The sequence below is a fragment of the Vigna umbellata genome, chromosome 7 (genome assembly GCF_029865625.1).
Source record: "Vigna umbellata cultivar VRB3 chromosome 7, Vumbellata_1.0, whole genome shotgun sequence".
Taxonomy (NCBI): Eukaryota; Viridiplantae; Streptophyta; class Magnoliopsida; order Fabales; family Fabaceae; genus Vigna; species Vigna umbellata.
Genome location: NC_142171.1, coordinates 5,936,804 through 5,964,691, shown reverse-complemented (window position 1 = coordinate 5,964,691; position 27,888 = coordinate 5,936,804). Strand labels below are relative to the sequence as shown.

Genomic DNA, 27,888 nt, shown 5'->3' with positions numbered 1-27,888 from the left:
CAACCATGGTCTCCAAGCTTTATTTAGACCCTACAAAACAACATATGAACATATTAAAAGATAATCCTTCTAAGACTTATAGAAAGAAAATCAAGAAAGCCTTTAAGAGTTCTTTTTCAACTTCCCTTTCTTGGTCTTAGCTTGAGTTGCTACTTCTTTGAATGGCTTCCCTAGTTAGGTTTCCATCATACCCTCCCTCTTGAAAAATGATTTGTCCTCAAATCGGAAGGTATAAAGAAGCACAACTTAGGAGCTATTTCTTCCCTCCTATATCAAAAGTATATCTACAATAAACAAAGATGAATATTATTAAAAGGATGTATGCAAGGAAAATAATATAGAATGAAGGCCTTTTATCTTTGAAAAAGACTTTCTTATAAGCATCTTTGGCCTTTATTTTATTTTTTTGTCACTTTGTTTTGAGCATTCCCCTTCATTATATGATGAAACAAAGTGATTTTTTTGAGAAGAAGATTCAAGGTATTTACCTTTGTTGGAAGAATTTAAAAGATGCATACATTCTTCTCCTTTCTCTTTTCTCCTTTAGAAGGTTGCTTATCCAACCTTTCTTCTTCTTTTCTTTATTTTTCAATTTTCATTTTTATTTTTATTTCATCCTCTTTCACTTGTTGAGGTGTAAGAGGAATCAAAGTTATTTTATTTCCTTTGTGGAGAAAAGTTATCTTATTGTTGTAGCCATCATGAGTGGAGTTATGATCATATTGTCATGGCCTACCTAGTAGAACATGCCCAACATCCATTGGCACAACATCACATAAAATTGTTTCTTCATTGTCAACACTCAATTTTGTCCGAGTTGTAAAAAATGGATTTTTATTGGTTTTTTATTTTATTTTACCTTTTTTTGTTTTATTTTTTTTATGTATTTAGATTCTTGCTTTTAATTCAATTTTTATTTCTTATCTTCAATTTGTTTGAGTAGAGTTAATTAATCAAAATAATTAAAAAATTGAAAAATAAAATTAAAACTAAAATTAAAAATAAAATAAAAAAATTAAAATAAAAATTAAAAGAAAAAAGGAAATAAAAAACGTGTGGAGGGGTATGCGAGAGGCGTGTTGGAGGAGGGGGGACCAGGTGGTTAGAAGGGGATTTTGCCAAGATTTTGGGGAGCAGAATTTGGTTGGATCAGAGAGAGAAAAAAAGAAAAGAGGGTGCACACGAGAAACCATCATCTGGGATCATCACCCAGAATCATCATCGGCACTGGCACTGGCAAGAGGAGGTCACCGGATACGCAGCTAGCAGTAGCAGCAGCCATAGCAGCAGGTAGGTCTTTGTTCACTTGTACATTCAGATTCATCATATATGCTTACTGCATAAGCTCCATTCACCCTATCTCGCCAGCCCATACACCATTATCACTGAATCATCTATCCCACTCATTCTCATATGCACACTACACACTCATCGTTTCCAAAACCAAATGGACAAGGTTCAACCAACATTAAACCAATCAGTAAACATTAAAAAATTAGGGGAGGTAGAGAAGGAAAATTGGTGTTGCAGGGGAGCATTCGGCATTCGAGAAAATCCTCGAATGGGGAGGAAGAGAGTGGCTGATTATTTCGTGGTTGGCGGTTTGGAAGTAGTAGTCTGCTGTGTGGTGGTGGCAGTGGCATCGCTAAGGTTGTCCTGGTAGGTGGTGATGACCGTGTAGGTGGCCGAGGAGGTGGACGAGTATAGGCACGGGGAGGGACATTATCGTGACAGTGATCGTGTTCGTCGTGGAGGTTTTAGCAATGGTGAAGTTGATGTTGATGGATGATGATAGCACGAGCGGATCGGAGATGAAGACGGAGGAAAACCATCCCTGAGAATCTCTGGTTTTCGAAGAGAGAGAAGTGGAGACGGTGGTGTCTTGGCTGACGGTGGTTCTGGTGGTGCGAGGGGTAGCCGGAGAGGCCAAGGCGCGTTCTGTTTGAGGTGACGGTGGCCGGCTAAGGCAGAGGTGGTGATCAGTTGTGGTGCTGAACAAGAAACCTTGAATCTCTGGAGAAGGTGCGAACTGGCGTGAAGGAGTGGGAATGAGGATGAACCTTCTGAACCCCTAGAAAATTCTAGGTTAGAAATCATTCCACTGGGCCTGGCCCAGAAATGAGCGTACGTCCGGGAGCCTTGGGCCTCTTTTGGAACGCTCGTTATATAGCGTCCGTTCGCCATCTCCCCAACACGAACGCTCGTTATCAAAATGAACGAGCGCTCGTTAAACTTAAGCCTTTTCGACCGTCCGCTCATCCTTCTCCCTAACGAACGTTCATTATCCAAACGAATGAGCGCTCGTTAGCTAAAGGAATGAGCGTTCGTTAACCTTAAGCCTTTACGTCCGTTCGCCATTTCAATAACGAACGTTCGTCCTTAAGCTTCCATTTTTGAACGTCCGTTCGTCATGTCAATAACGAACGTTCGTCCTTAAGCTTCCATTTTTGAACGTCCGTTCGTCGTTTCAAACAACGAGTGTTCGTCCTTAAGCTTCCATATCTGAACGTCCGTTCGTCATGTCAATAACGAACGTTCGTCCTTAAGCTTCCATTTTGAACGTCCGTTCGTCGTTTCAAACAACGAGCGTTCGTCCTTAAGCTTCCATATCTGAACGTCCGTTCGTCATGTCAATAACGAACGTTCGTCCTTAAGCTTCCATTTTTGAACGTCCGTTCGTCGTTTCAAACAACGAACGTTCGTCCTTAAGCTTCCATATCTGAACGTCCGTTCGTCATGTCAATAACGAACGTTCGTCCTTAAGCTTCCATTTTTGAACGTCCGTTCGTCGTTTCAAACAACGAGCGTTCGTCCTTAAGCTTCCATATCTGAACGTCAGTTCGTCATGTCAATAACGAACGTTCGTCCTTAAGCTTCCATTTTTGAACGACCGTTCATCATGTCAATAACTAACGTTCGTCCTTAGGCTCCCATTTTTTTGAACGTCCGTTCGTCTTTTCAAATAACGAGCGTTCGTCATTAAGCTTCATTTTTGAACGTCCGTTCGTTATTTCAATAACGAACGTTCGTCCTTAAGCTTCAATTTTTCAACGTTCGTTCGTCATCTCTTCAACGAGCGTTCGTCATTCAGCCTTCGCTCTCAACGTCCGTTCGTCATATCTCTTGACGAACGCTCGTCATTCAGCTCACATTTCTAAACGTCCGTCTGTTATATTCCACAACGGACGTTCGTCCTCTCCCCAACGAACGTTCGTTCTCTACCTAACGAACGCTCATTATTCTGAATCTCTTCCCAACATCCGTTCGGCAGTTCCATTTCTTTTGTTTGTTCATTTTATTGTCTAATTTTATTTTGTTTTATCTATTTATTTTAGACATTTACTTATCCTAAATATATATTTAATAATACAATATTGATAGTTTAAATAAAAAGAATTTACAAGAAAAGTTTTAAAGGTTTAAGCGCACGTGTGACCGCTCGCGTCGTCCTTGTGCTAAAAAACCTTTTCTTCTTCCTTAAATAAAATTTCAAAAATACGTTTTGAAGGTTAAGCACACGTGTGACCGCTCGCGTCGTCCTTGTGCTAAAAACCTTTTCTTCTCCTTAAATAAATTTACAAAAATATGTTTTAAAGGTTTAAGCACACGTGTGACCGCTCGCGTCGTCCTTGTGCTAAAAACCTTTTTCTTCTTCCTTAAATAAATTTACATAAAAAATACGTTTTGAAGGTTAAGTACACGTGTGACCGCTCGCGTCGTCCTTGTGCTAAAAACCTTTTTTCTTCTTTTCTTAAATAAAATTTCAAAAATACGTTTAAAGGTTGAACACTCGTGTGATCGTTCGCATCGTCCTAGTGTTCAATACTTTTTCTCTCTTATTTACGTAATATTAAACGAGGATATGAGTGCTCGTGCGATCGTCCGCATCAGCCTAGCACTCAATACTCTTAAGTTTTCCTAAATAAGTAAATAATGGTATGTGTGCTCGTGCGATCATCCGCATCAGCCTAGCACTCAATACTCTCAGGTCTTCCTAAATAAGTAAATAACGATATGAGTGCTCGTGTGATCGTCCGCATCGTCCTAGTGCTTAATATCGTTATTTCTCTTTTTTAAAAAAAGATGATTAAAAATATTTAAATATCATTTTAAAGGTATGAGTACTCGTGCGACCGTTCGCGTTGGCCTAGTACTCAATACCTTCTTTTTCTCAAAAATATTAAAAAACATAAAATCTCCAAAAATTAAAAACATCTGCTTTTCCAAACAACAAACAATCTCTTAACTAGAACTACGTAACCCTGATTTCTCATTTTGAATGAGAATACGTAGGAGCAAGGTCAATCCTTGTCGGGTCCAAAAAACTAAAAAAATATGTTTTGTTTATTTAGAATTTTATTTTAGGGGTAATTAAACATTTTGAAAAACCACATCATATTCGTGCATTTAGTTAAAGGTACTGCCTTAGGGCAGGTGTTGTGGGGTGCTAACACCTTCCCCACGCGTAACCGACTCCCGAACCCAATCTTTGGTTTTCGTGGACCGTGCTTTATCGTTTTGAGGTTTTTCCATAGTTTTCCATAATAAACTATGGTGGCGACTCCAAATCTCTTTTTAAAACCCGTTTCTTATTTGGATCGTCGTCCCGTCGCGATTCCGGTTGCGACATTCATAGTTTCCAATGGAGATAAGTATGTTTACTTGTGTTTTGACTACTATTTCTTCATCCTCTTTTATCCATTGAAGCTTGTAAGGCTTGGGATGCGGAGTAGTAGTTAAGGCTAACTTTTCCATCATTCTAGAACTACAACAATTACAAGAAGACCCACTATCCACAATCAATGAACAAGTATTTTCAAAAACTTTGCATCTTGTGCATAATAGATTCTCCCTTTGTGATTGTTATAGTTCTATATGTTGACTTCCAAGAAGTCTTCTTACCAATAACAACTCTCCTTCACAAGGTAAGGCTTCTTCCTCAGATATGGAAGTATTTGAATCATTAGAAGAATCTTCATCTTCATTTTGATGTTCTAGGATATAAGTAGACATTTTATTAGGACACTCAGAAGCATAGTTCCCTTTGTAACCACATCTAAAACACTTGGTCTCTTTTACCCTATCATTTTTAGAAGATTCTTTAGAGGGATATTTTTCCTTTTCCTTTTCCCTAGGTCCCTCTTCTTTTGATTTAGAGGGTTCACACTCCCTCTTGGAATCTTTCCTAGGGTAAGAAGAATCAGAGTAGTCTCTTTTAGAGGAAGTTTTCCTCTTCAATTGTTGCTCTACTCTAACACAAAGTTGAACTAACTCATTGAGATCATTATAAGGTAAAAGTTCTACCTTATCTCTTATGTCATAGTTGAGTTCACTTTGGAACCTAATGATTGTTATGATTGGCTTTTCTCTTATACCAGCTCTCAACATGAGTAATTCCATTTTTTGCCTATATTCCTCAAAACTCATGTTTTTCTGTTGGAGTTTATGGAGTTTGTCCATTAACTCCCTATCATAATATGCTGGTACATGCCTTCTTCTTAAGGCATACCTCAACTCATTCCAATACCTAATGAAAGGTAGGTGTCTCAATCTCAGGTCTTTTACCAAGGCAGTCCACCAATATAAGGCATAGCCTTGAAAGCTCAAAGAGGCCATTGTTACTCTCCTCTCATCATCTATTTGGTGACACTCAAACAACTGCTCAACTTTCATCTCCCATTCCAAAATATTCTTCAATATCATCTTTACCATGGAAGGGAGGAAGATCTATTCTAGTTTCCCTTGGGTAATGTTCTCTCTCTCTATGATTTCTCCTAGGAGGAATTTTATAGTGGTAATCATTGTGATGACGACTATATTGTTCATGCTCACTAGGTGGAGAGGATGTATCTCCATGATATTCTATTCTTCTATGTGAAGTCCCTTCTTTCTTTTTACCTTTGTTTTGATTGACCAAAAGTTGACCAATCATTTCTTTGAGCTCACTAATCTCTTTATCCCTTTGTTGGAACTTTTTGCTCAAATTCCTCTCTTAGTTGTGAGCTCTCATTGTTGGGTTTCATACTCCCTTGGACACTAGATTGACTCATCTTTGTCAAGTATGGAGAAAAGGTTTTCATAAGGTTTTCAAAAATTTGACAAGTAATGAGTGAAAAGATTTTCACAAACTTTCTATGTTTTTGGTGAAAGATTTCTAAAGAGATTCTAGAGGCAAAAAATGTTTCCAAGTAGCTCCTAGGAAGAAGAGGTGAGTCACAATTGGACAAGCTTAAAAACCAAGTTCCTCCAAGTCAGAGTTTCCTTAGATTTATCTTTTACCTTAGTTTCTAGGTAGAAATCTTTCAAAATATTTTCAAATGTTAATGAAATGCTCCTAAAAACCAAAAGAAGGTTTAGCTAGATGTTATGTTATCCTATATACCACAGAGACTTAAAACAAAAAGATCAAACAAGCAATTTAAAGAAAGCAATAAAGATGCAAAATGTAAATGCTAGACGGTCCTAAGTGAAAGTGAAAGTGACACTTCGAGCTCCTTGACACACTTTCACACTAAGGAAACGAAATTACACTATTAAGAGGTTCAAATGTGATCTTGGAATTGCTTCAAGCGCATTTTCCCAAGTCACTTAACCAAAAACCAAAAATCAACTTTAAATAGCAAAGATTCCGTGATATGTGACTTAAACAAGCTTAAAATAATGTCTAAAACTAATGAAACTTCAATCTTTGGCTGTTGTTGTTTGCCACTCCAAATCAGGTTGCAAAGTAAGCTTTTCTGGTGTATTTTAGCTGCTGGAACAGCTGCTCAAAAGCAACTTTTCTTTTTCCACTTCAGCCCCCTTTCCACTTCCTAAGATGCTACCTCAGTAGGTGAAGGTTTCTGCTTCTGGATGCCTCACAATAGCTAACACAACACTTCAAGATTCAACTCAAAACACACCAAACAGAATTAGCAAACTGCACCAGAATTTCAAACTAGTTTTCTGGATTTTTTTGACAACTTGGAAGCTAATAATGAGGAAATCAAATGGAAACAAGGATGGAATAACAACAAGCACTCAATAGGAACCTAATAATGGAATTAGAACAGATTAAGAAAGCAATAAAAAATGAAATCGTAGATCACAAACTCATTCAGACCAAACTGTTTGATATTTTACCAAAGTGTTTGATTAAATGCCCCAACGAATTTCAGATTTTGGGATTTTGAGTTTTTGAGTTTTTGGGCTTCTAATCTGGATTGCAAGGTTCTATATGCTCTTTATCATTGGATTTTACTTCTTTTGATCATTTAATATCATTTTTAAACATTGAACCAGCTTTTTCCACAATACAGAAATGACTTTGAACAAAAAAAAAATACCAAAACAGTGGTTGGAAAATGTTTTCTGCACGAGAAAAAGTGGACTGAAATGGTGGTTTTAAACCCAAAAATGAGTGGAAGTGATTCAACAGCTCATGTGAATGACCAAACAACTTTGCTAAATGATTTTAAGCATGTTCAAACTCTTAAACAACTCAAAAACTGTTTACAACTCAAAATCACTGGTTCACTTCCCTTTTAACACAAAAAGTGATGGTTTAAAGACCAAATATGCATATAGGCTAAAATTTGACCAAATGAACAGTACTAGAAACTTTCAAACATCAATTTAAACTTGTTCAAGCTTTCCAAAAGCATAGAAACAACAAGATTTGAAAATCACCCTTGTTATAACCAATTTATGCAGGAAAATACACCATTATACCACCAAAAATTAGTTTTCAAAGAATCAAAAGGCTGGACAACAATTAAAATGACTCAAGAAGATGTAAGTCTACTGAACTAAGCTAAAATTGAGATGCTTAGCATGACCAAACTCAGATTACACAATTCAAATAAATTGAGCACAGTGAAAAGCCAGAATTCAAATCTGAAACAATGAATTGCTAAGGATTTTGAGCAACCAAGCTATGCATATTGCATTTCATTGCTTATTGTGGTTTGTCACACCTTAAGACACATCAACAACACTAAACAATGTTGTACCAAGCTTCAGAATCAAACGAAAACCAACTGAAACAGATTTAAGGATTTAAACCAAAATTGAATTTCTTGAGCAAATTTGAAACCAGAATCAGTTTCTAGTGCTTTTGCTTATATCACCAAGGCTATAACATGTTCTTATTGCCTTATTTGGTTGATTGAAAGCTTTTCCAGCACTCCAAACTCAAGCAAACCGAAAAACACAGCAGAACAGATTAATATTGGAATAAAAAGAATTAAAACTGCATCAGAATGTGCACGTGACCTATGACAAACTTGAAATTAAAAAATAAGGCTGAAAATGACTCAAGCAAAGAAGATTCACCGTTTAAAATGAAAGATAAACATGATTACACAATGGAAACAAAACAATAGTGATTGGAAATAGCAAAATAGACTAAAAAGAAATTCAAAACAGAAGCTGGAAATTTGAAATAGAAAGCATAACAGAATGCAGAAATGAAATAGAAAATGGAGGAAATAGCTTAGCTCCTTGTGCGTCGACGACCTAAGCTCTGATACCACTTGATGGAAACTACTCCCGGCTGGATTCACGCAAGCAAAAGCTCCAATCCAGAGTAGTACAACAATGGAGGTAGGTGCAGTGGAATAGTGAAGATAATAAGGTGTTTGAAGTGTTTAAGGTGAAGAGAATTGTGTGGGTGATGCCTCACAGCTCAGAGGGCCTTCCTACGGAGGAAGGAAGCTAGAGGAAGGGTGAAGAAGTTGAAAATCAAGAGTGACTTAAGAGCAATAGGGCTGGAAAACAATTTCAGCAACATATCACTAAGCTCAAAAGTGAAGTTTTACATAGGCATGACTCTCTTATTTATAGGTGAAGATGAGTCATGTTTCTGACCCAAATTCCCTTCTAAATTCAAATTATTTAGTGTAGAAAGCGCTCTCTATTCGAACAAGCAAGATCCATGCTGCATTCCAAGTCAGCCAAGTCACATGGAAGAAACCCACTTGCTGACACTGGGCCACGTAGGGTTTGGGTTTGATGCGAGCTTCAATCTAGAAGCCAAACAGCTTTGTGTTTCCATTCCGGAAGCTAAACTGTCCAATCCATAAGCAACTTCATTTTCTCCCTTTTTTAGCTCCTTTGCTTTCCTTGACTTATTTAGCTTCTTGGATGGCTCAACCATGGTCTCCAAGCTTTATTTAGACCCTACAAAACAACATATGAACATATTAAAAGATAATCCTTCTAAGACTTATAGAAAGAAAATCAAGAAAGCCTTTAAAGTCTTTTTTCAACTTCTCTTTCCTGGCCTTAACTTGAGTTGCTACTTCTTTGAATGACTTCCCTAGTTAGGTTTTCATCACTTTAGTGTTTTTATTTTAAAATTATTTTAACGTAAACAAATTTATCAATCAAATTAAAATTGTAAAAAAAAATACAAAAACACAAGGAATAATTCAAAGATTTTAGATTTAAATTTGTTTATGTCTCAAAGTATATTCAAAGTTTTCTTTTAATCCTTACTTTATATTTCTAATTTTTATTTTCAGTTCATCTTGCTTGTTAGATTAACTTTGTTGACTTGAAATATCCATATAAGAGCAAACATGTTTTATGTGATAAAGAATTTCATGAACAAAAATAAAGTTTTTAAATATTTTAATAAAAAATCCATAAATATTTTAGAAATAACTTAGCAAAAAAACATATAAAAAATAATTTAAATAAAATTTCAGAAAATAAGTGATTTTTTTAGTAGAGACCAAGTGAAAATCATAACGTTGAAGATGAAAAAAAAATCTAAAACCAAAATTCGTATAGACGTAACACGCAAATACTTTTTATATTAATATATTATAACGATCGTTGTTGATTTTCAAGATATTATTTAGCTAAAATAAATAAATGAATAAAAAATATCGAATGTTAACATGGCATTCACCGTTTATTATCATATTTCTTAAGAGAATAACAATTATACCTAGATTCATTGTTTTAATAGATAAAAAAATCCTATTAAAAGAGTAAGGATATAATTGTAAATTACAACATTTTGAATTGAGATGCTAATAAATAAGAATATTACTAAGATAATAATTAATGTCTAAGAATAGTAAAACAATTAAAAATCTTTGGTATATTTTTTTTTCAGTCTCTTCTTGTTTTTGTTCATCGCCTCCCATTTTGGCTCATCTCTCAAAATCTGGATTATGATTGTGAAGTAGCATGTGGAAAAGTAGAAATGTGGTTGAAAGGGTAGCAATGTAGAAAGGAAATCAAAGAACAGAGCAGACAGAACTGAGGAAGGTTTTTCTACACATTTATTTTCTTTTAAAACAAATTATTTTTTGTGCATTTTTATTTTGTAATGGGTTCTTATTGATGATATGGATTTGTTCCTTTCTGTCTTGATCTATTCTATGTAATTAAAAGGGTTCATATGTTAATTAATTTAATGTGAATTATTTTAGTAAAACTTTACCTCAAATAGGAGTAAAGTGGTTTCAATTACATGAAAGTGAGAATAGATTATAAGTGAAAAATTTATAAAAGAAACCCCTTGAATTTATTTTATCATTTGTTAAATAATCAATATCAACTATTAAATTTCTTAATTCATTTTACTGTTAAAGTTATATTCAAATTTTAATTTCATAAATTCATCTGCAATTTTTAATATCATTCCAATGAGGTGTCAAATTTTCTCCTCAATAAATAATATTTTATTGCCATCGCAATTTATTCGTCATACTCACAATGGATCGAAATTTATCCAATAAAAGAATGACTTAATGGACTATTATTTTGACTTTTTTTATGTTTTAATATATATATATATATATATATATATATATAATACAAGAAGCAAACTTAACCATATAAACATATTTTAAGTTTTTAACAAGTTAACTAAAGTTTCCAATTTGATAAACCGAGAAAATTACTAATATTATATGTTAAATTGTTTAATTAAAACTTATTATCTATGTATTTCTAATCAAAATTATATTTTTATTATATATTGATATCTTTCAAATAATTCAATATAAAATTTCAACTTTTAATTAATTTTCATTTTAATTTAATTATAAAAATGTTATAACAAACCAAAAATAAACTAAATATTAATTGAAGAAAAGTGGACATAAAATAATGGTTTAATACCTATTTTGGTCCCTCTTTTGGGAGGGTTTGTTCAAAGTGGTCCTTCCTTTTTTCAAAAATTCACTTTAGTCCTACCTTTCGCAAAAACTGTTCAAGTTGGTCCTTTTTGGTAACGGCGTTAAGTTCACTAACGGTAGAACTGCCAGGTGTGCAATGTTTGATGACTTGGAACCTTTTATATGTGTTGGCAGTGTCACTTCATTATATGGGTTAAAAAAATTAATTTCTCAACCAGAAACCCTAGGGAGAGTTTGCTTCCCACTGCCTCTCACTGATTTGCCGCTGCAACAGGCCTCCACCCAACCAGCCACCGCGAGTTGTGGCACAAGGCGTCGCCGGCGCTGACGTTCGTTGCCGATCGAGGTGAGAGTTCCCCTCTTCCGCCGCTCGTCGCACGATCGCTGCCACAATCTCTGCTGGCCACCGCACCAAGGTGCCTCTTCCTTCTCCTCTTCGCGCGAGGTTCTCCCTGCGCCTCGTCTTAAGATGTTGATGCCAGAAAGGGTCGCCACTCCAATGCCGGCGATAAAACTCCTCTTCCTCTGTTATGCGAAGTCGAAGGTGAAATAAATCGTCATGGTTGCACCGCTTCTACTCGGAATTCACACCCGCCATCGGCAATCACCTTCTTGTTTGTACTGTATTGTGTTGGGCGTGAGTCTTGGGGCGTGAAAAATTGATTTTCTGATTGGTGTAGTGAATGTTTTCTGTTAAGCATTGGGTTGGGGAAAAAATGGGTTTATGTTTGGGTTGAAAATCTGGAGATGAAGGAGAGGGTGTTCAGAATTCTCAGGTTGTGATGGTAAGGCGTTTTGCTTCAGAAATTGATTTGTTGTTTGATTTTCTTTCGGCGGTGGTTGATTTGGGTGATGGTGGAAGATGAGGGATATGAGTTGTTTCAAAAGATAAGCTTTAAACCTATCGGCATGGGATTTGTGATTTGGGTCTGTTCATTCTGGAAATGCATTTGATTCTGCTACCATTTTCTATAGTGTTTTCTGGGTGCAAGCAGAGGAGTATCGAAGCCTTGATGCTGGTGGAATATACACTATTTTTTTATTTTACCCTATTTACACGTCATTATTAATTATTTTTTAAAACAAATTATAATGCCACATGATCAAACATTGCACACCTGGCAGTTCTACCGTTAGTGAACTTAACGCCGTTACCAAAAAGGACCAACTTGAACAGTTTTTGCGAAAGGTAGGACTAAAGTGAATTTTTGAAAAAAGGAAGGACCACTTTGAACAAACCCTCCCAAAAGAGGGACCAAAATAGGTATTAAACCTAAAATAATAAAGCCACTTCAAGAAGGTCATGCTCCCAAGACTCTGTGGAGCTTCTTCCTAAGACAAATTTGAGAACAAATCTTTTTTTTAAGAAAGTATAATGGAATCCTACAGGTACCTTATTCAGTGTTATTTTTATATTCTATTGTATATGCATTTTAGCTTTCTTGGAACATAAATTACTATAAATATCCATTTCATTAATATATTTAGGACTTTTGAGTTTAATAAAAATTTAATTTTTTGACTTTTAGAATTAATTGAAGAGACTTCCTTTGGCCACCTTCTAAACACACTGACAGTTTCATTTTCCATTATGCTTCTGTCTCATCATACACCGTCACCATTACTCCAATCCACTTCAGCACAGTGGCGTCAACACTTCTTGTCCACGCGTCCTCCTTTGTCTCGCGCACCGTTCCCCCACATCTTCGTTTGGTTTCTCCATAAACCACATCTCATTCCTCCTTCGCGCAACCGAGAGCATTTCTCTCTAGAGCGCCTCGTCGCCAGCCAATGTCCATCACAGATCTGTCATTCTCCTCGTCTCCAACCGTTCTTCCTCCTAGGTTTGCATCATTATCATTCGTTTCATCCTTGCTACCCACTCGATCTCGCGTTTCTCCTCACATCTTCCATCCTTTGCCTTTTCCTTTGAATTTCACTCATTAAAACCTTATTTTCACCATTAGAAACCTTTTCCACCGAATTCAACTTTGATTTACACCGGTCAATCGGTCCAGAATAGGATTCCTTCTTCTTCTAGGGTTTCTATCGAGTTGATTCTCTGTTTCGAGCTTTTCTCTCGGTTTCCTTCAAATTAGTCTTCGATCTCGTGTTCTCGTCGTTATTTTCATCATTCCGCTGCGTCTTTCTTCGTCGAGGAATCTTCGAGGAGTAGGCATCGCGCCTTCAATCACTTCTCGGAGCCGCTCTTCCATCATATTTACCAATTGGTTGATATAACTAGCTTTTCATTTCGGTACTCTGGATCCTTGGTATTCATCAAATGGTAAGATATTGCATATACTAAATTTTCTTCAATATAATTGTCGAGTACGATAGTATCTGAATGGCAGATTGCGTTCAAGTCATCACATTCAATGCCATTTGCTGCTAGTACTTTAGCAATGTGGTTTCTGTTATCTTGGAACTGAATAGCTTTCATATCCTCTTCCAGTGATCCTTTCCAATTGCCAGAATGAGTTTCATCTTCAGGAGCTTTGATTTCAATGTTGTAGGGGAATAGCGTAGTGAGCCTTTCATCAACTTCTTTGCAATCGTCATCTGAATCTAATATCTGGGACCCAAGTATGAACACCGAGCCTGATAGTTTTATTTATCATTTTTTTGAAGTAAATTATATAACCTTGATTGAAGAACGAGCTTCTCAACATCCCTTATGTATAAATTGATGGAACTAGTTTCTGTGATAGAAACCAAAAGCTGAAAAAAGGAAAGCGATCTTGTTATTAGAGTGAAAACTCTGTAATGAAAATTCGTAATATATGACTATCGTCTTATGGAAATGTTGCCTATAAAGGTTGTCACTAGACATAGTTTTAAAATGAACTTTCAGTAATTAAATCATCTTGTAAAGTGCTTGCACAAAGAGCATTCATAACATGGATATTCATATATCATATTAGTTCTTGTTAGCACTCATTCAAAACTTCTATAAACATCCTTGGAAATAGTATCTGCACCCTTCCTCTTCGCAGATGAACAAACAGATTGACAGGTTGATTTACTATATACAGTAGTGTGTTAAAAAGAAGCTTACGGATTACACAACTGAATTCAAAGTAGATATTCACATTAATCGTTTAGCTGGATTAGCATCTTCATTATTGTTTATTAAGGTAATCTATATTTCTAAAGTATAACCTGGAAGTGTTGGACCACCCTGGGAAGTAGTGCTACTTATATCAGATGTAGCAGAAGTATTCCTCCTAAGCTTTGGAGGATTGAAACTTTCAGCAGCACTGCTTTGTTGACGCACAATTCCTTCAAAAGAAAGTACCAATCAAAATCAATGATGCAATAGTTATATATATTAAGTTAGCAACATAAATATTACAGCCAATACAGGTATCTAAAAAAATGAGAAGAGATAATATGGAGTATTCGGTTTTTGCACGAAAATGGGCAAATTTGCCTATAATATTACCAAAATGGGCAAATTCAACCAAAATTACGAAAATGGGGAAGTCGTGGGGGGCCCAGACGACTTCAAATGAAGAAGTCGTGCCCCCCTGCACGACTTCATACTGTACATAAGTACAGTGATGAAGTCGTGCACCCTAAAAACGACTTCTGATGACCGTAATCGATTACAATGTAATGGTAATCGATTACAGAGTGTTGAAATCGTGACCACCCTGCACGACTTCAAATAAGTATGGCAAAAACGCACTGGTAATCGATTACAACAGTTGTGTAATCGATTACCAGGTTGTTTTTGGTGCAAGATTCATTCTGGTAAGCGATTACAGGGTTGTGGTAATCGATTACCAGTGTGTTTTTGGTTGGTTTTTGAAATTTAGTATTGTAATTGTGGTGGATATTTTGAAGTTTATTAAGTGTGTTGATATGAATTTGTGTAAGCACGCATTGTTATTGATTACATTGTGATGTATTGTTTTGTATAGGAAGTGTATATGATTTTATGTAATAGAAATAAGAGAATATCATAAGATGAAATGAGAAACGAAAATTGTAGTATTTTATTGAATTAAAAGTGCATTACACAAGGAACAACCTAAAATTAAAAGAAAATGACACTACAAATTGAAAGGCATCTAGGAAGATGATCCACCGAGTGGACAAAAATGACGACGCAGATACTGAATGTCGTGCTCCACATTCTCAACTCGAGCATCAATAGTATCGAAGCGGTCACCCATATTCAGCTCCAATTGTTCAAATCTTGCATTCATCGTTTCATTAAGTGTATTGAAGCTGTCCCTAACAAATGTTCGGAGATCGTTTATCCCCCTCATGACGTCATCAAATCTACTAGTTTGTTGTTGACGAACTGGTGGTAGTTGTAGTTGACTCCTCCTGATATTACCCAATGCCTAGTTGGTGAGACCGATATTTCATCCTCAAGTGGAACTTGAAAATGTTCCAAGATGCAGGTGACCAATGTTGGATATGGTAGTGGAGCACCGTCCCTCAAAGCCTTCTTCATCCTATGTCGGATGAGATGGGTCCAGTTGATCTGCTTTGCCGTCATTATAATCCACATTATCAGAAGATCTTCCTCGGTTGCCTGTGCAAAGTTAGAAACACGAGGAAACAAAACACGACATATAGTATAATGTAATACTCTAGCCTCAGCTGTCATATTCCCTGCTAGAATTCTACTGGTAGGGCGATTGTGTGGCAAACAAATTAATTGTCTGGCTACGTTCATATTGTAATCATTGGCCCAATCCCCAAATAATTTCCCCTCAAAGGGCAACCCAACAGAGGGAAGATCGGCTATAGAAGCAAAAATGCTGGGTTTGATAATAATTTGGACATTGTTCACCTCAGTTTTCATTGTGTCATTTTCAGAAAATTTGAGGTTACTATAAAATAGACGTACCAAATGAGGATAATATGGAGTAAAATCGCAGCAAAATTCATCCAATCCCAAATTTTTGAGCATGCCAAAAAATTCAAAACTATGGCTCTCAAAATAATCGTCATCTAGATATTTTGGCTCAATGATTGGGCGGTCTTTGTATAGGGAGAAATACCTTTGGGCTAGTGCAGGAGTTGAAAACTGAAGATTGTGGTGTTGAGCGGTGGGTGACGATGGTGGTGAGGGTGGCGGAGAGTTTTCTGCCGGTGAAGGTTGACGGCAGCGACGTCCTTACTCTTTGCCTTTTTGAAGAAGATTCCGCCATTTCAAAATCCAATCAGTGTAAAGTGAAGAGAATTGAGAGGGGAGTGAAATTATGGTGTTTTGAAGTCAAAATGGTGGAAGGAAAGATGATTTTTGGAGGTTGGAGAGGGTGGAAAACGTTGGGTGTCGTTGCTGCTGGAGTGGGAGTGGTGTTGGTGCGTGAAGAGAGAGAAAAAGTTGAATTTATAGAGTAGGGTTGGGCTGGTAATCGATTACAAGTTTTCTGTAATTGATTACAACAGCGCACTGGTAATCGATTACAGAAACCCTGTAATCGATTACCAGTGTATTTGTTTATGAATCACAGAAAGTGCTGTACAGCCCTGACAGTAAGGTCCTGGTAATCGATTACCAAAACGATGTAATCGATTACCAGCAGTCTGGGAATGCACAGTTCAATAAATCCTGTAAGTCCTATCAGTGGTTATCTGGTAATCGATTACGGAGAGCATGTAATCGATTACCAGTCAGTTTGGTAATGCACAGTTCAATAAATCCTGTAAGTCCTAACAGTGGTTATCTGGTAATCGATTACGGACAGCATGTAATCGATTACCAGTCAGTCTGGGCAGTGGATTACACCAATTTTTGACCTCTTACCTTAAAAATCCGAATTGAATGCATTATGTATTAAAATTCATTTGTATATAAAGTTTAATGCAATAATGTAATATGAGGATAAAAGCTTATGATGATATAAATGTTTTTCATTAATTAAAAATTGTAAACAAATTACATATTTTTAAATAAAGAAGGCAAGCAGTCTATCTATGTCCTCCAGTCCCACACGGTGGTCGTCGTCGTCGTCGTTGGCCTCGCCTTTGTGATTGTTGTTGTAGTGTGGGACTCTACGTGTGTTGGTCTTCATCCGTCGGATCAATTTCATTGCACTGTTGAAGGCTTTGAAAGACATATGGCGGTCGATACACGTTATGTGAGGATGAAGCGTGTACGTATGACGATGGTGGAGTCATTGTGGTGGTTCCAAAATAATTGGAAGGACCTCCACTGAACGGTGTTGATGGTGGAAAGGCAAAATAAGCGCTCTCAACCCCAGGATATGTTGATGTCGGTGGAATGTTTTGTTGAAACCTTGAATTTACAACTGGATGTTGATAGTTGCCATGGTCAGAGGCAGACCTTTGTGGCTCATGATATGAAGAAGATGCACAGTGTTAAGATGGCGGGTGGAACTGTTCGTCGTGGTCCATGTCATACTGCCAAACACAATGTGTGATGTGAAGAACACAAGATATTAACACTATCATAATTTTTATGGAGGGAATATTGTAGTACCTCATCGTCCGTTGAATCTTGTATTATACCAATGTAGCGGATGGTATGAGTTATATACCACTGCATATACTCCGATTCATCTCGCAAGTGACCATTTTTCTGGAAATGAATCTCGTTGAACACACGATTATGCCGGTCATTCCACAATGCAATCCACTGGTGATGGTGTTCATGCCAATTCCAATCAGCGCGTCCTCTCATATCTTGTTTATGTTCCTCATCTAGATTCATCGGTGGATGGGGAACATTTTGTCTAAAACCAAATTGTCGCATGACACGGTCTGATTGTTGGTATTCTACCACAGAGAAACATATAAGTGGCACAACTGCCCGACATGTCGGGGGCACTTCTACTTGAATGAGATGAGAAATTTCAGGACGTCTGTACGGTGTCTATAGCAACTGCAGTATTGAAGTTTTTGGTTTAGGGTGTTAGTAATTAAGCCATCAAATGTTAAATAATTTTATAACACAAATGTTAAATAATTTTATCTCCATACTTGATGCTTGCAAAATATGGATAAAACCTGCTCCATGTAAAATATTCTTTATTCTTTCATCAATTTCGTGGACATGCTTTGCTAACCAAATTGCATGTCTTCGAGGGCAAATGACACGTTCATTGTCTTCCCAAATAGAATTGACGATGTGTTTATCTTGTAGACGTAGAAGGGACATATCAACGGGAAGTTGATGGGCAGAAGCCATATTAAATTTTGTGGGTGAAAGTGGGTTATTCAAGCAATGACAAAGGAGAAGTACTTTGGGTATTGGAACTCACAATTGAAATGGGTAGACTACTGGGATATGGAAGCAAAGACCATGCTTAAGGGGTTTGGCTATTGGAACTCAGAACACGTTGGGAGAAATGAAATGCACCCTCCACCAATTTAACTTGAAGCATTGATGGCCAAGAATCTTCAAAGTCACGGGAGAGAGGATATGGAAATGACAATTCATATAACTTGTAATGAGTGCTCTTCAAAGATTCTTCAAACCTGCAAAAAATAAGAGAGCCATGTGAATAAGTAGAGTAGCATTGAAGGTGATCTATTCAGCACATGTAGGCATGCAAATGAATACGAAGATGAATAGGAAAGTTGGTGAGCAAAATTCCATACCATTATTGGTGGTCAGAGGCAAATGTGGACCATGCATGTGTACTATCTCTTGTCCCGTAGCACATACTATTCATGCATCCATAAATATCATTTACAAATTTATAATTAATATTATTAAATTTATGTAATAAATTTTTATGAATTGTAAAAATAATACACAATATTAAAGCAATTTAGTACAGTGCAGAAAATTTTTTTCAAATTGCAAAATTGATACAAATAGTATTTTCAAAAAAAAAAAAAAAAAAGGAAGTTGTGGGGGGGGGGCACGACTTCAATAGGTGAAGTCGTGTACCCCCTACAAGACTTCAACCATTGAAGTCGTGTAGGGGGTGCACGACTTCACCTATTGAAGTCGTGTCCCACCCCCACAACTTCCCTTTTTTTATTTTTTTTTCAAAAGTCCTATTTCTATAATTTATGTATTTCAAATTTAATTAATTTATAAACTATATTATTATTATAATTTTAAATTCTACTTTAATATTTCTTAACAAAAATTAAAGTAAATATTTTATAAATCACTACTTAAAAAAGGAGGGGAAATATAAATATGACAGTGCTATAGTCACAGTCATATTCAAATCACTTTATACGAAAAGCCAATAAATGTAATACTATATGTACCTTATAATTGCATCCAAGTCTATGTATATATATGACAGTGTCCAGTGCTATATTGACAGTGCTATATTATTGTTTAGTACTTCCTATTTTAGACCATAACACCCACTATATTCATGAATGTATTATACGCTCTATAAGAACTCCATCTTCACATCCAAACTCCACGTCCAAGAGCTCTCCTACTACACCAATCTTACAAACTCTTCCGAACATTTATTCAAAAATGGCATCATGGAACTTACCAACATCTTCATCATCGCAGTTGATCGATGAACAACCTTTAATATTGGATAACGTTGATGCCTTCAGCACCGATGATGAATTAGACAACATACTCGAAGATGACAACAACGACGACGACCACATCACACAATCATCTGCACATCTCGTTCCAGAGTTGAATCAAGGTATGCAATTCCAGTCAAAGGAGGAAACGATTCTTGCAATCAAACATTATCACATAACGAACGGTTACAAATATACCGTCGTTGAGTCCAAACCCAACATTTATGTTATTCGTTGTCTGGAATATAACAACGGTTGTCAATGGCGTTTGAGGGCAGCTTATAGCAAAGTCCGTAAATATTGGGAAATCAAAAATATAGACGAACAACATTCGTGTTTCTCAACAATACTATCTCAAGATCATACAAATCTTGATAGTACTCACATTGCCACGATCATATCCAATTCAATCCGGACAAACCCATCCATTCCAATCAAGAGTTTGATTGCAGATACTAAGGGTCGATTCGGATATTCTGTGTCGTACAGAAAAGCTTGGATCGCTAAACAGAAGGCCCTTGCTATGGAGTTTGGAGACTGGGAAGACTCTTATAACCACATGTCGAGGTGGTTGCATGCCGTCAAGAAAGCAAACCCAGGTACAATTTTACAATGCACTGGTTCTCCTGTGCATATTGATGGACAAACCGACAATAATTGCTATATTATGGAAAGAGTTTTCTGGTCTTTCGGTCCTTGCATAGAAGGATTCAAATACTGTAAACCCATTCTCCAAGTTGATGGTACATTTCTAACGGGTAAATATCATTGAACTTTGCTAACCGCCATAGGTCAAGATGACAATAGAAATATTTTCCCACTAGCCTTTGCCATTGTAGAAGGTGAGACAAAGGAGGCCTTGATATGGCTTTTTCAACTACTTCGAGAACATGTTTGCCATCAACAAAATATTTGCATCATCATTGACAGAGGAAAGGGTATACTATCCGCCTTAAGATCAGATGAAGTTGGTTGAGAACAAGATGGTTTGAACTCTGTTTATTGCATACGTCATCTAGCATCCAACTTCAACAACAAATTCAAAAATCACGACTTAAAAAAATAATTCATCAATTTAGGTACTCATACAAAAATTCTTCTAACACTTATACTTTTATAATTTTGTTAACATTATTATTCTTTAATTTATTTATTTTTATTACCTTATTACAGCTTACGAGGTCAAGCAACCAACTGTCACGGCAAAACTTGCTGCATTGAGAAACCAATACCCACAACAAGTTCAATGGATAGATAAAATTCCATTACAAAAATGGTATCAGGCTTTTGATGGAGGGAGAAGATATAGACATATGACGACTAATCTTGCTGAGTGCACCAACTCCATTTTAAAGGGAGCACGTTCATTACCAATATGTGCTCTCATTAGAACAACATTTGAGAGGACACAATCATGGTTTGTTGAACGCGGATTAAAGGCAAACTGTATGCTACAAGCAGGACACCAATATCCTGAACAAATCGTCGACATCATTAGGAAAAATCAACAACAATCCGCATATTGTCATGTTCATCGCTACAACCGTGAAAATTCTGAATTTGATGTTCAAGAAATTTCAACACCTCACCACTACCGCCATGTTCCACTTTCCTACAAGGTCAGCCTAAATGAATGGTGGTGTGATTGTGGACACTTCCAGGCTACTCGTCTCCCATGTCATCATGTCATTGTTGTTTGTGCATTTTCGCATATCCCACTAACCCAAGTAATCGATCCAGTATACAGTCTTAACAACATTTTCAAGGCATACGAAGTACAATTTCACCGAATCCAAAATCAAGACTATTGGTCTCTGTATACAGGTCCAAACTGCATACCAGATCCTAAAATGTGACACAAGGCATCAGAAAGACCATCTACAAATAGGCTTCAAAATGAAATGGATCAATCCAATCCAGATAAGCCAAAAAAATGCTCTTACTACCGCAACGAAGGTCATCATAGGGGAAATTGTCCTTTTCGCCATTAGTTATTTCTTAATCTTACCAAATTGTAATCAAATCCATGATTGATATATTACTATTAATATTTTCTATTTATATTTATTTTCTCTTTTCCTATAACATAACCAATACATAACATATGTCAAATGCAAAATCATTTTCATAAACCAAACAAAAACACACTGGTAATCGATTACCCAAGCCCTGTAATCGATTACCAGAGTGCTTCTTGCTACACAACCAACTTGATAATCGATTACCCACATGGCGTAATCGATTACCAGTACGTTTTCTGTCTACACATTTCAAGTCCTGCAGGGTCTCCATTTCAAGACTCTGTAATCGATTACCATATCATTGTAATTGATCATAGGACCCAGAAGTCGTTTTTGGGGTGCACGACTTCAACACTCTAGCTATGCACAGTGTGAAGTCGTGCAGGGGGCACAACTTCTTCCTTTGAAGTCGTTTTCACCCCCACGACTTCACTTTTGGTCAAATTTTGCCTATTTCGGTAATAAATAGGACATTTTTGTCTACTTTGGTGCAAAAACCGGAGTATTCATATCCGTTTGCAATGTCTGAACTATGATCACTGTTCGTTATAATAACGTTAAAAACAAAACCTATTACCATATGTCAAAGCAATACATGCATTGTAAAATCTTTCATATCTTGAATCTTTAACTACTAAACTCTATAAAAGGTAATTATAAAATAAAACAAATTATACTTTGAACATTGACTTTTATTTCCTTAGTACTTGTTTCGGGTTTACGTGGAGAATCTTCACAAATCACACTTTTACACTTTTCTCCAAGTCATTTTAGGTTGTTATGAATGCTCTTGACTAAAATCCTTCTTTGTTCACGTTCCAAATTGTCCTGGTGCAACTGTCAAAAACACTCGGATGCTCAAGTTAGTTAATCAGGTCGAAGGTGACAGTAAAATCTTAAACTTGTAATAAATGTAATCACCTACCTTTTTATCTTTGACCTTTTTTTATAGGTTTTGAGATGATTTTGTGATTAGTAGAATCCTAATTACAATCTAATCACGGTCCATTTCATGTTAAGTAATTCTTACGCGTAATCTTCGTTAGGAGCAATTTTTAGGGGTTCGTATTGATGGAGGTCGCCTGGCCTCTTTGACTCCCATTTTCATGGCAATGCGGTCTATTAATATTGATAGGACAGTGTCTAATGGTATTGTCCGCAGCTCATTCTAGTTGGTCATTCTATGAATCTGTATTGCCATATACTTCTTGTTTCTCCTTGTGAAGAAAGCACAGGAAAGGAACTAAACAAACCTGACATTCGCTCCAAGTTGCCTCAGATATGGACCTTTTCAAAGACTATAATAACATAAGCAAATAAGTCAAGAAAATATCACCATGTACTGAAAAGTACATTAATATAAAATGAACCTTGCAGAAGTTGCAATTTCATCATGTCAAGAATGACAGAGAATTAAGCATGGTGAACTCACCAGTATCTTTCGGGAACATCCAAATTTATTTTGCAACTGTTCAAGGAAAAAACATATAAAATAAGAATATATGTAAAATGACCAGCTAAAGCAAATATGAGAAGCAATGAAAAATTACCTTCACAGAGAAGTCAGTAATATCTAATAACAGCAACTTTGATTCAGAGTAATGAGCTAAAGCTCTGGTAAGGGCTTGCTCGTAAGATTCTTCAAAAATTTATACATAAATAGCCTTAGTCAAACCAATCTGGAATTAAAAAACAAAATTCAGCAGAACAACGTTAATGTTAAATTCTATCATACTATACCTGCTGGACCAGATAGTAAAATAGACCTGCTTGCTGGTGAGAGGTTCCTGGTGTGCTTGGAAAAGTGAAGATGCTTTAAATGAATATATGCAGCACTTGTCAACAAAGCACGAATTCTTTCACTGCATTGTCACATTATATGCATGCGTAAGATATGGTGCTATAAGGAAAAAGGTATTACTATATCAAATTCCTCCATTGGTAGATCAAATCCACCTGGAACAAGAACAGGGCATGAACTTCACAATAAATACAGACAATACATAGGGAATCAATTCTTTTACAAAACCCGTTTTGTTCTATAGATGGGAAACCCATCTAGAAACTAGAGGCGTGATACGATTGCCTCATTTAACGTAGCATGTAATTATTTGAATATAAAATCAGAAGGCAAAAAGTTAGAACATGAATGCAGGTAAGTCCAAGATGCGTAATCAACAAAGGAATTCAATTTCTATATGACATTCCCATGTCTAAGTTTTCATTGTTACTAGTTTTCGTAGTTATACTATTTTTCATTTTACAGGAATTTAAAAGAAGATAGTTAAAAGGACGAAGATAGTTAAAAGGACCAAGATAAAGTAATCATATTCTTATTTCCAAACTCAATTTTGCAAAATCGAAAACTATCTTTCCCATGATCATGTTTGATCAATTAAGGTATTTTCCATAAATTTGAACAATACCCATTTTTATATATATATATGAGTTAATTTGTCCTCTCTGACTAAATAGAGTTATATAGTACCAAAAGACACATACCATAACTTTACCAAAATAAACGTTACCGTTTGTATCTTTTTTTTCTATAATCTGGAATATTCTTACGACAGGAGAAAATTCTAATGTCGAGTAGATTAGAAGTTTAATTTTTTGTTGTTTTTTTTATATATATTTTCCATACTTACACCAAAATAATTTTACTATTATAAACTTATTTGGTAGTGTTGAGAGTATTCATAGATTTTCAATACAGTAATGAAAAGAAAAAACTAAAGGGAAGAGAAAAGAGAAGAGAGAAGCCAGAGAAAAGGTGGCGAAACCGAAGTCTATCAAAACGCGGTGGTATTTTTGTAGTTTAGTCGAACTTATACGCCTCAGTTCAAAACCTTTCTTCCTCCATTCTCGCACTCTTCTTCCTCCAATACTCTCTCTCTCTGTCGCCTGCATAAGGCTTCTTCCTCTACTCTCACTCTTCCAAACAATACCGCTAGTGCGACAGTTCTCTCTCTGGTTCTACCCCTCTCATCCACCGCCGCCGGGAGCCACCACTACCTCGTCATGTGCGACGGCTTCGAGTGCGACTTCCATCTCGCCTACGAGTGCGTCACCTCTGGAATGAAGATAAAGCGGTGGCCGTTGGGAGTGAAGCTCCTAGGGTTCTAATCCAGATCCCCATCCCCAATTTATAATTTGTTATCCCCTTTCTCAGATCTACAATTCTTCAGCTCTTATCCCCTTTCTCTTCCTCTTTTTTTTGTTTCTCAGATCATCTGGGTCTTTTTGTGGACCGCCTGGTGCGGCCCGTGCCGTGGTGGAGCCGCTGCGGTGGGACCGTCCGACTCTGCTTCGGAGGCCGAGGACGACAACGTCGACGCGAACGCGCTGCTGCCCCTTTGCGATTTTCAGAGTCTGACCAGCATTCGGTTGGCTGAAGAGATTGATTCGGGTTTTAGCATGATTGAAAAGGTGATTCCTTGAACTGGAAAATGGGGGAGAAGGAAGGAGTTGTGTTGTTTGTGGAAGAGGTTTTGAGGCACAGCGACGGTGCGGCGAGGGCGTAGCCGGTGGATCTGCTTTTGGTTCTATTTCTTTGCCTTGGGTGTTTGCTTCTGTTTCTCTGCAGGTGCGGTTTGGATTGGCCTCTTGAATTTGGGGTACTGCTTCTTAGTTTTCTCTGCCTCTTCTGATTGCTCGCTGGGAAAGCTTTTATGGTGGATGGTGATGATTGGGGTTGAAAATCTAGAAAGGTTTTTGTTAGTGCAGGTTGGGGTTGAGGTTGAAAATCTGGGAAAGAAATTATGGTTCAGAACATAGAAAAGAGAAAGGAAAAGAACATGATACAACAAAACGAAGAACAGACGACGAATCAAGAAGAGATTTTGATTGAGATTAAAAAAATTAAAAACACTCTACTGCCTCGGTTGTATGTGAACTGAGGCAGAATTCGAACACTTTTGACTCGGTTCAAAATCCGAGTCATAAAACCTATATTTTTTAAATCGTCTAAATATGCTCCGGTTCTATAACCGGTGCCTATAAACTAAAAGAACCGATGTCATTTTCCTTATTTGTACTAGTGTAGATAAAAAAGAGAAGTTTATTGATGATCATCAAAACGGTACAAGTGAAGAAATATATAGAGAATGAGACAATAACAGAATAACAGAAAAAATAGAATAACAAAAAAAGCAGGTCAATTAATAGACTAAACGGTATAGTTAGGGGAGACCAAGTAGAGTACAGTGACTTGTATACTGAATCAATACAACCAATCGATTCACTTTAGCTAGACCGAATGGTGTAGAGAATCAACACAAGATGGAACGATCCGTCAAGTGACTTGTGAACTGAATCAATACAACCAATCAGTTCACGTTAGCTAGACCGAACGGTGTAGAGAATCAACACAAGATGGAACGATCGATCAAGTGACTTGTGAACTGAATTAATACAACCGAGCGGTACAAGTTAGTGAGACCGAACAATATAACTATTATCATCCTCCTCAAGCTGGGCGTAAATGTTTTGAAGACCAAGCATGGAACGAAGAAGTTGAAAACAAGGAGGAGGTAACAATTTTGTTAATATGTCAGCTATTTGCATGGTTGTGGAGATGGGAAATAACTTGATCAGTCCTGCAGCAACCTTTTCACGAACAATGTGATAATCAATATCAATATGCTTTATGCATTCATGGAAAACTTGATAGAAGCAATTTGTATTGCAGATTGATTATCACAATAGATGAGAGCGGGAGACGTGTAAGGAACGACTAGATCATGAAGAAGATAAGTAAGCTACTGAAGTTCACACACAGTGGTGGCTAGCGAACGCTATTCAGCCTCAGAAGAACTTCGAGAAACAGTCGGTTGCTTCTTGGAACGCCATGAAATTAGAGAGTTTCCAAGGTAGACAGTGAATCCAGTGACCAAACAACAAGTATCAGGGCAAGTAGCCCAATCAGAGTCACAAAAAGCTTTAAGTTGAACAGTAGAGTTGTGTGGAAGATGAAGGAGCAGACATCAACTGACTAAGGTATCGTAGGATACAAGTAGTAGCTTGTTGATGGGCAGATGTAGGAGCAGACATGAACTGACTGAGGTGATTGACAACAAAGGTAATTTCCGGACGAGTAGTGGTAAGGTAGATGGTTTTTCCACTGAGACGACGATAGGAGGCAGCGGCAACATCATCCAAAGACTAAACGATATTTGTAGGAGATTGTTTGGGAACCATGGGAGTAGGGACAGGGGAGCTATCCACCATGCCGGTTTCAGCAAGTAGATCCTGAACATACTTATGTTGGCTAAGGTGTATCCCTTTGGAGTTACGTGCGACCTCAAGACCAAGGAAATAAGTTAGATCACCAAGATTCTTTATGCGGAATGTGGAATGAAGAAGATCAGTGATGTGTTGAATTTCTCCATCATCGTTACCGGTGATGATGATGTCATCAACATAAATGAGAAGTGTCGCAGTGTGATAGTCATCATGTTTCAGAAAAAGACAATTGTCAGAAGTGGAACAAGTGTAATCGTGTGAAGGTAAAAAATGATGGAGTTTAGCATACCATTGTCGGCCAGCCTGTTTAAGACCATATAAAGAGCATTGGAGTTTACAAACCTGATTTTTGGTTGAAGTAGTAAGTCCAGGAGGGACTTTCATATAAACATTTGCATGAAGATCACTATGTAAGAAAGCATTATTAACATCCAATTGTTTGAGTGACCAACATTGAGATGCAGTTATGGCAAAAAGAAGCCGAACGATAGTGAGTTTGGCGACGGGTGCGAAGGTATCTAAATAATCCAGTCCTTCAATCTGGTTATATCCTTTGGCGACCAAACGAGCTTTGTAGCGTTCCACAGATCCATCACAATTGTATTTGATTTTGTAAACCCAACGACAACCAAAAGTTGTTTTGTTAGGGGGTAGAGTCGTAAGCTCCCAAGTGTTGTTAGCCTGTAGGGCATCAAGCTCGGCACGCATGGCTGTAACCCATTGGGGTTGTTTGGAAGCAGCAAAATAATATGTTGGTTCAACATTGGACGAAATAGATAAAATAGTATGCTTGAAATGAGTACAAAATCGATCATATCTAAGGTAATCTGTAATGGGATACCGAACAACGTTGTTAGTTTGAAAATCTTTTAAATAAGCAGGGATCTTACAAGATCTAGAGGATCGTCTTATACTAGCAGAGGTATCACTAGTAGTGTCATCTACTTGAGTGATATCTGTGGATGTGCTATGAAGAGTATCATTAGTGT

General features: G+C 36.9%; 1 protein-coding gene and 2 long non-coding RNA genes across 3 annotated transcripts; 2 read left to right on the top strand and 1 right to left on the bottom strand.

Moving 5' to 3' along the window:
• Positions 1–12,740: 12,740 nt before the first annotated feature.
• Positions 12,741–14,000, top strand: LOC148195006 (uncharacterized). Its single transcript, XR_015781019.1, has 2 exons — positions 12,741–13,422; positions 13,591–14,000. It is a non-coding gene; the product is annotated as an uncharacterized LOC148195006 (long non-coding RNA).
• A 5,572-nt stretch (positions 14,001–19,572) lies between these two features.
• LOC148195005 (uncharacterized) lies at positions 19,573–21,490 on the top strand. Its single transcript, XM_088095053.1, has 2 exons — positions 19,573–20,392; positions 20,808–21,490. The coding sequence occupies exons 1-2, from the start codon at positions 19,573–19,575 to the stop codon at positions 21,488–21,490; spliced, it is 1,503 nt and encodes a 500-aa protein (XP_087951179.1).
• A 670-nt stretch (positions 21,491–22,160) lies between these two features.
• Positions 22,161–23,776, bottom strand: LOC148195004 (uncharacterized). The gene is made up of 3 exons (XR_015780629.1): positions 23,396–23,776; positions 23,206–23,294; positions 22,161–23,123 (listed from the first exon to the last, which is right to left on the bottom strand). It is a non-coding gene; the product is annotated as an uncharacterized LOC148195004 (long non-coding RNA).
• Between the last annotated feature and the right edge of the window lie 4,112 nt (positions 23,777–27,888).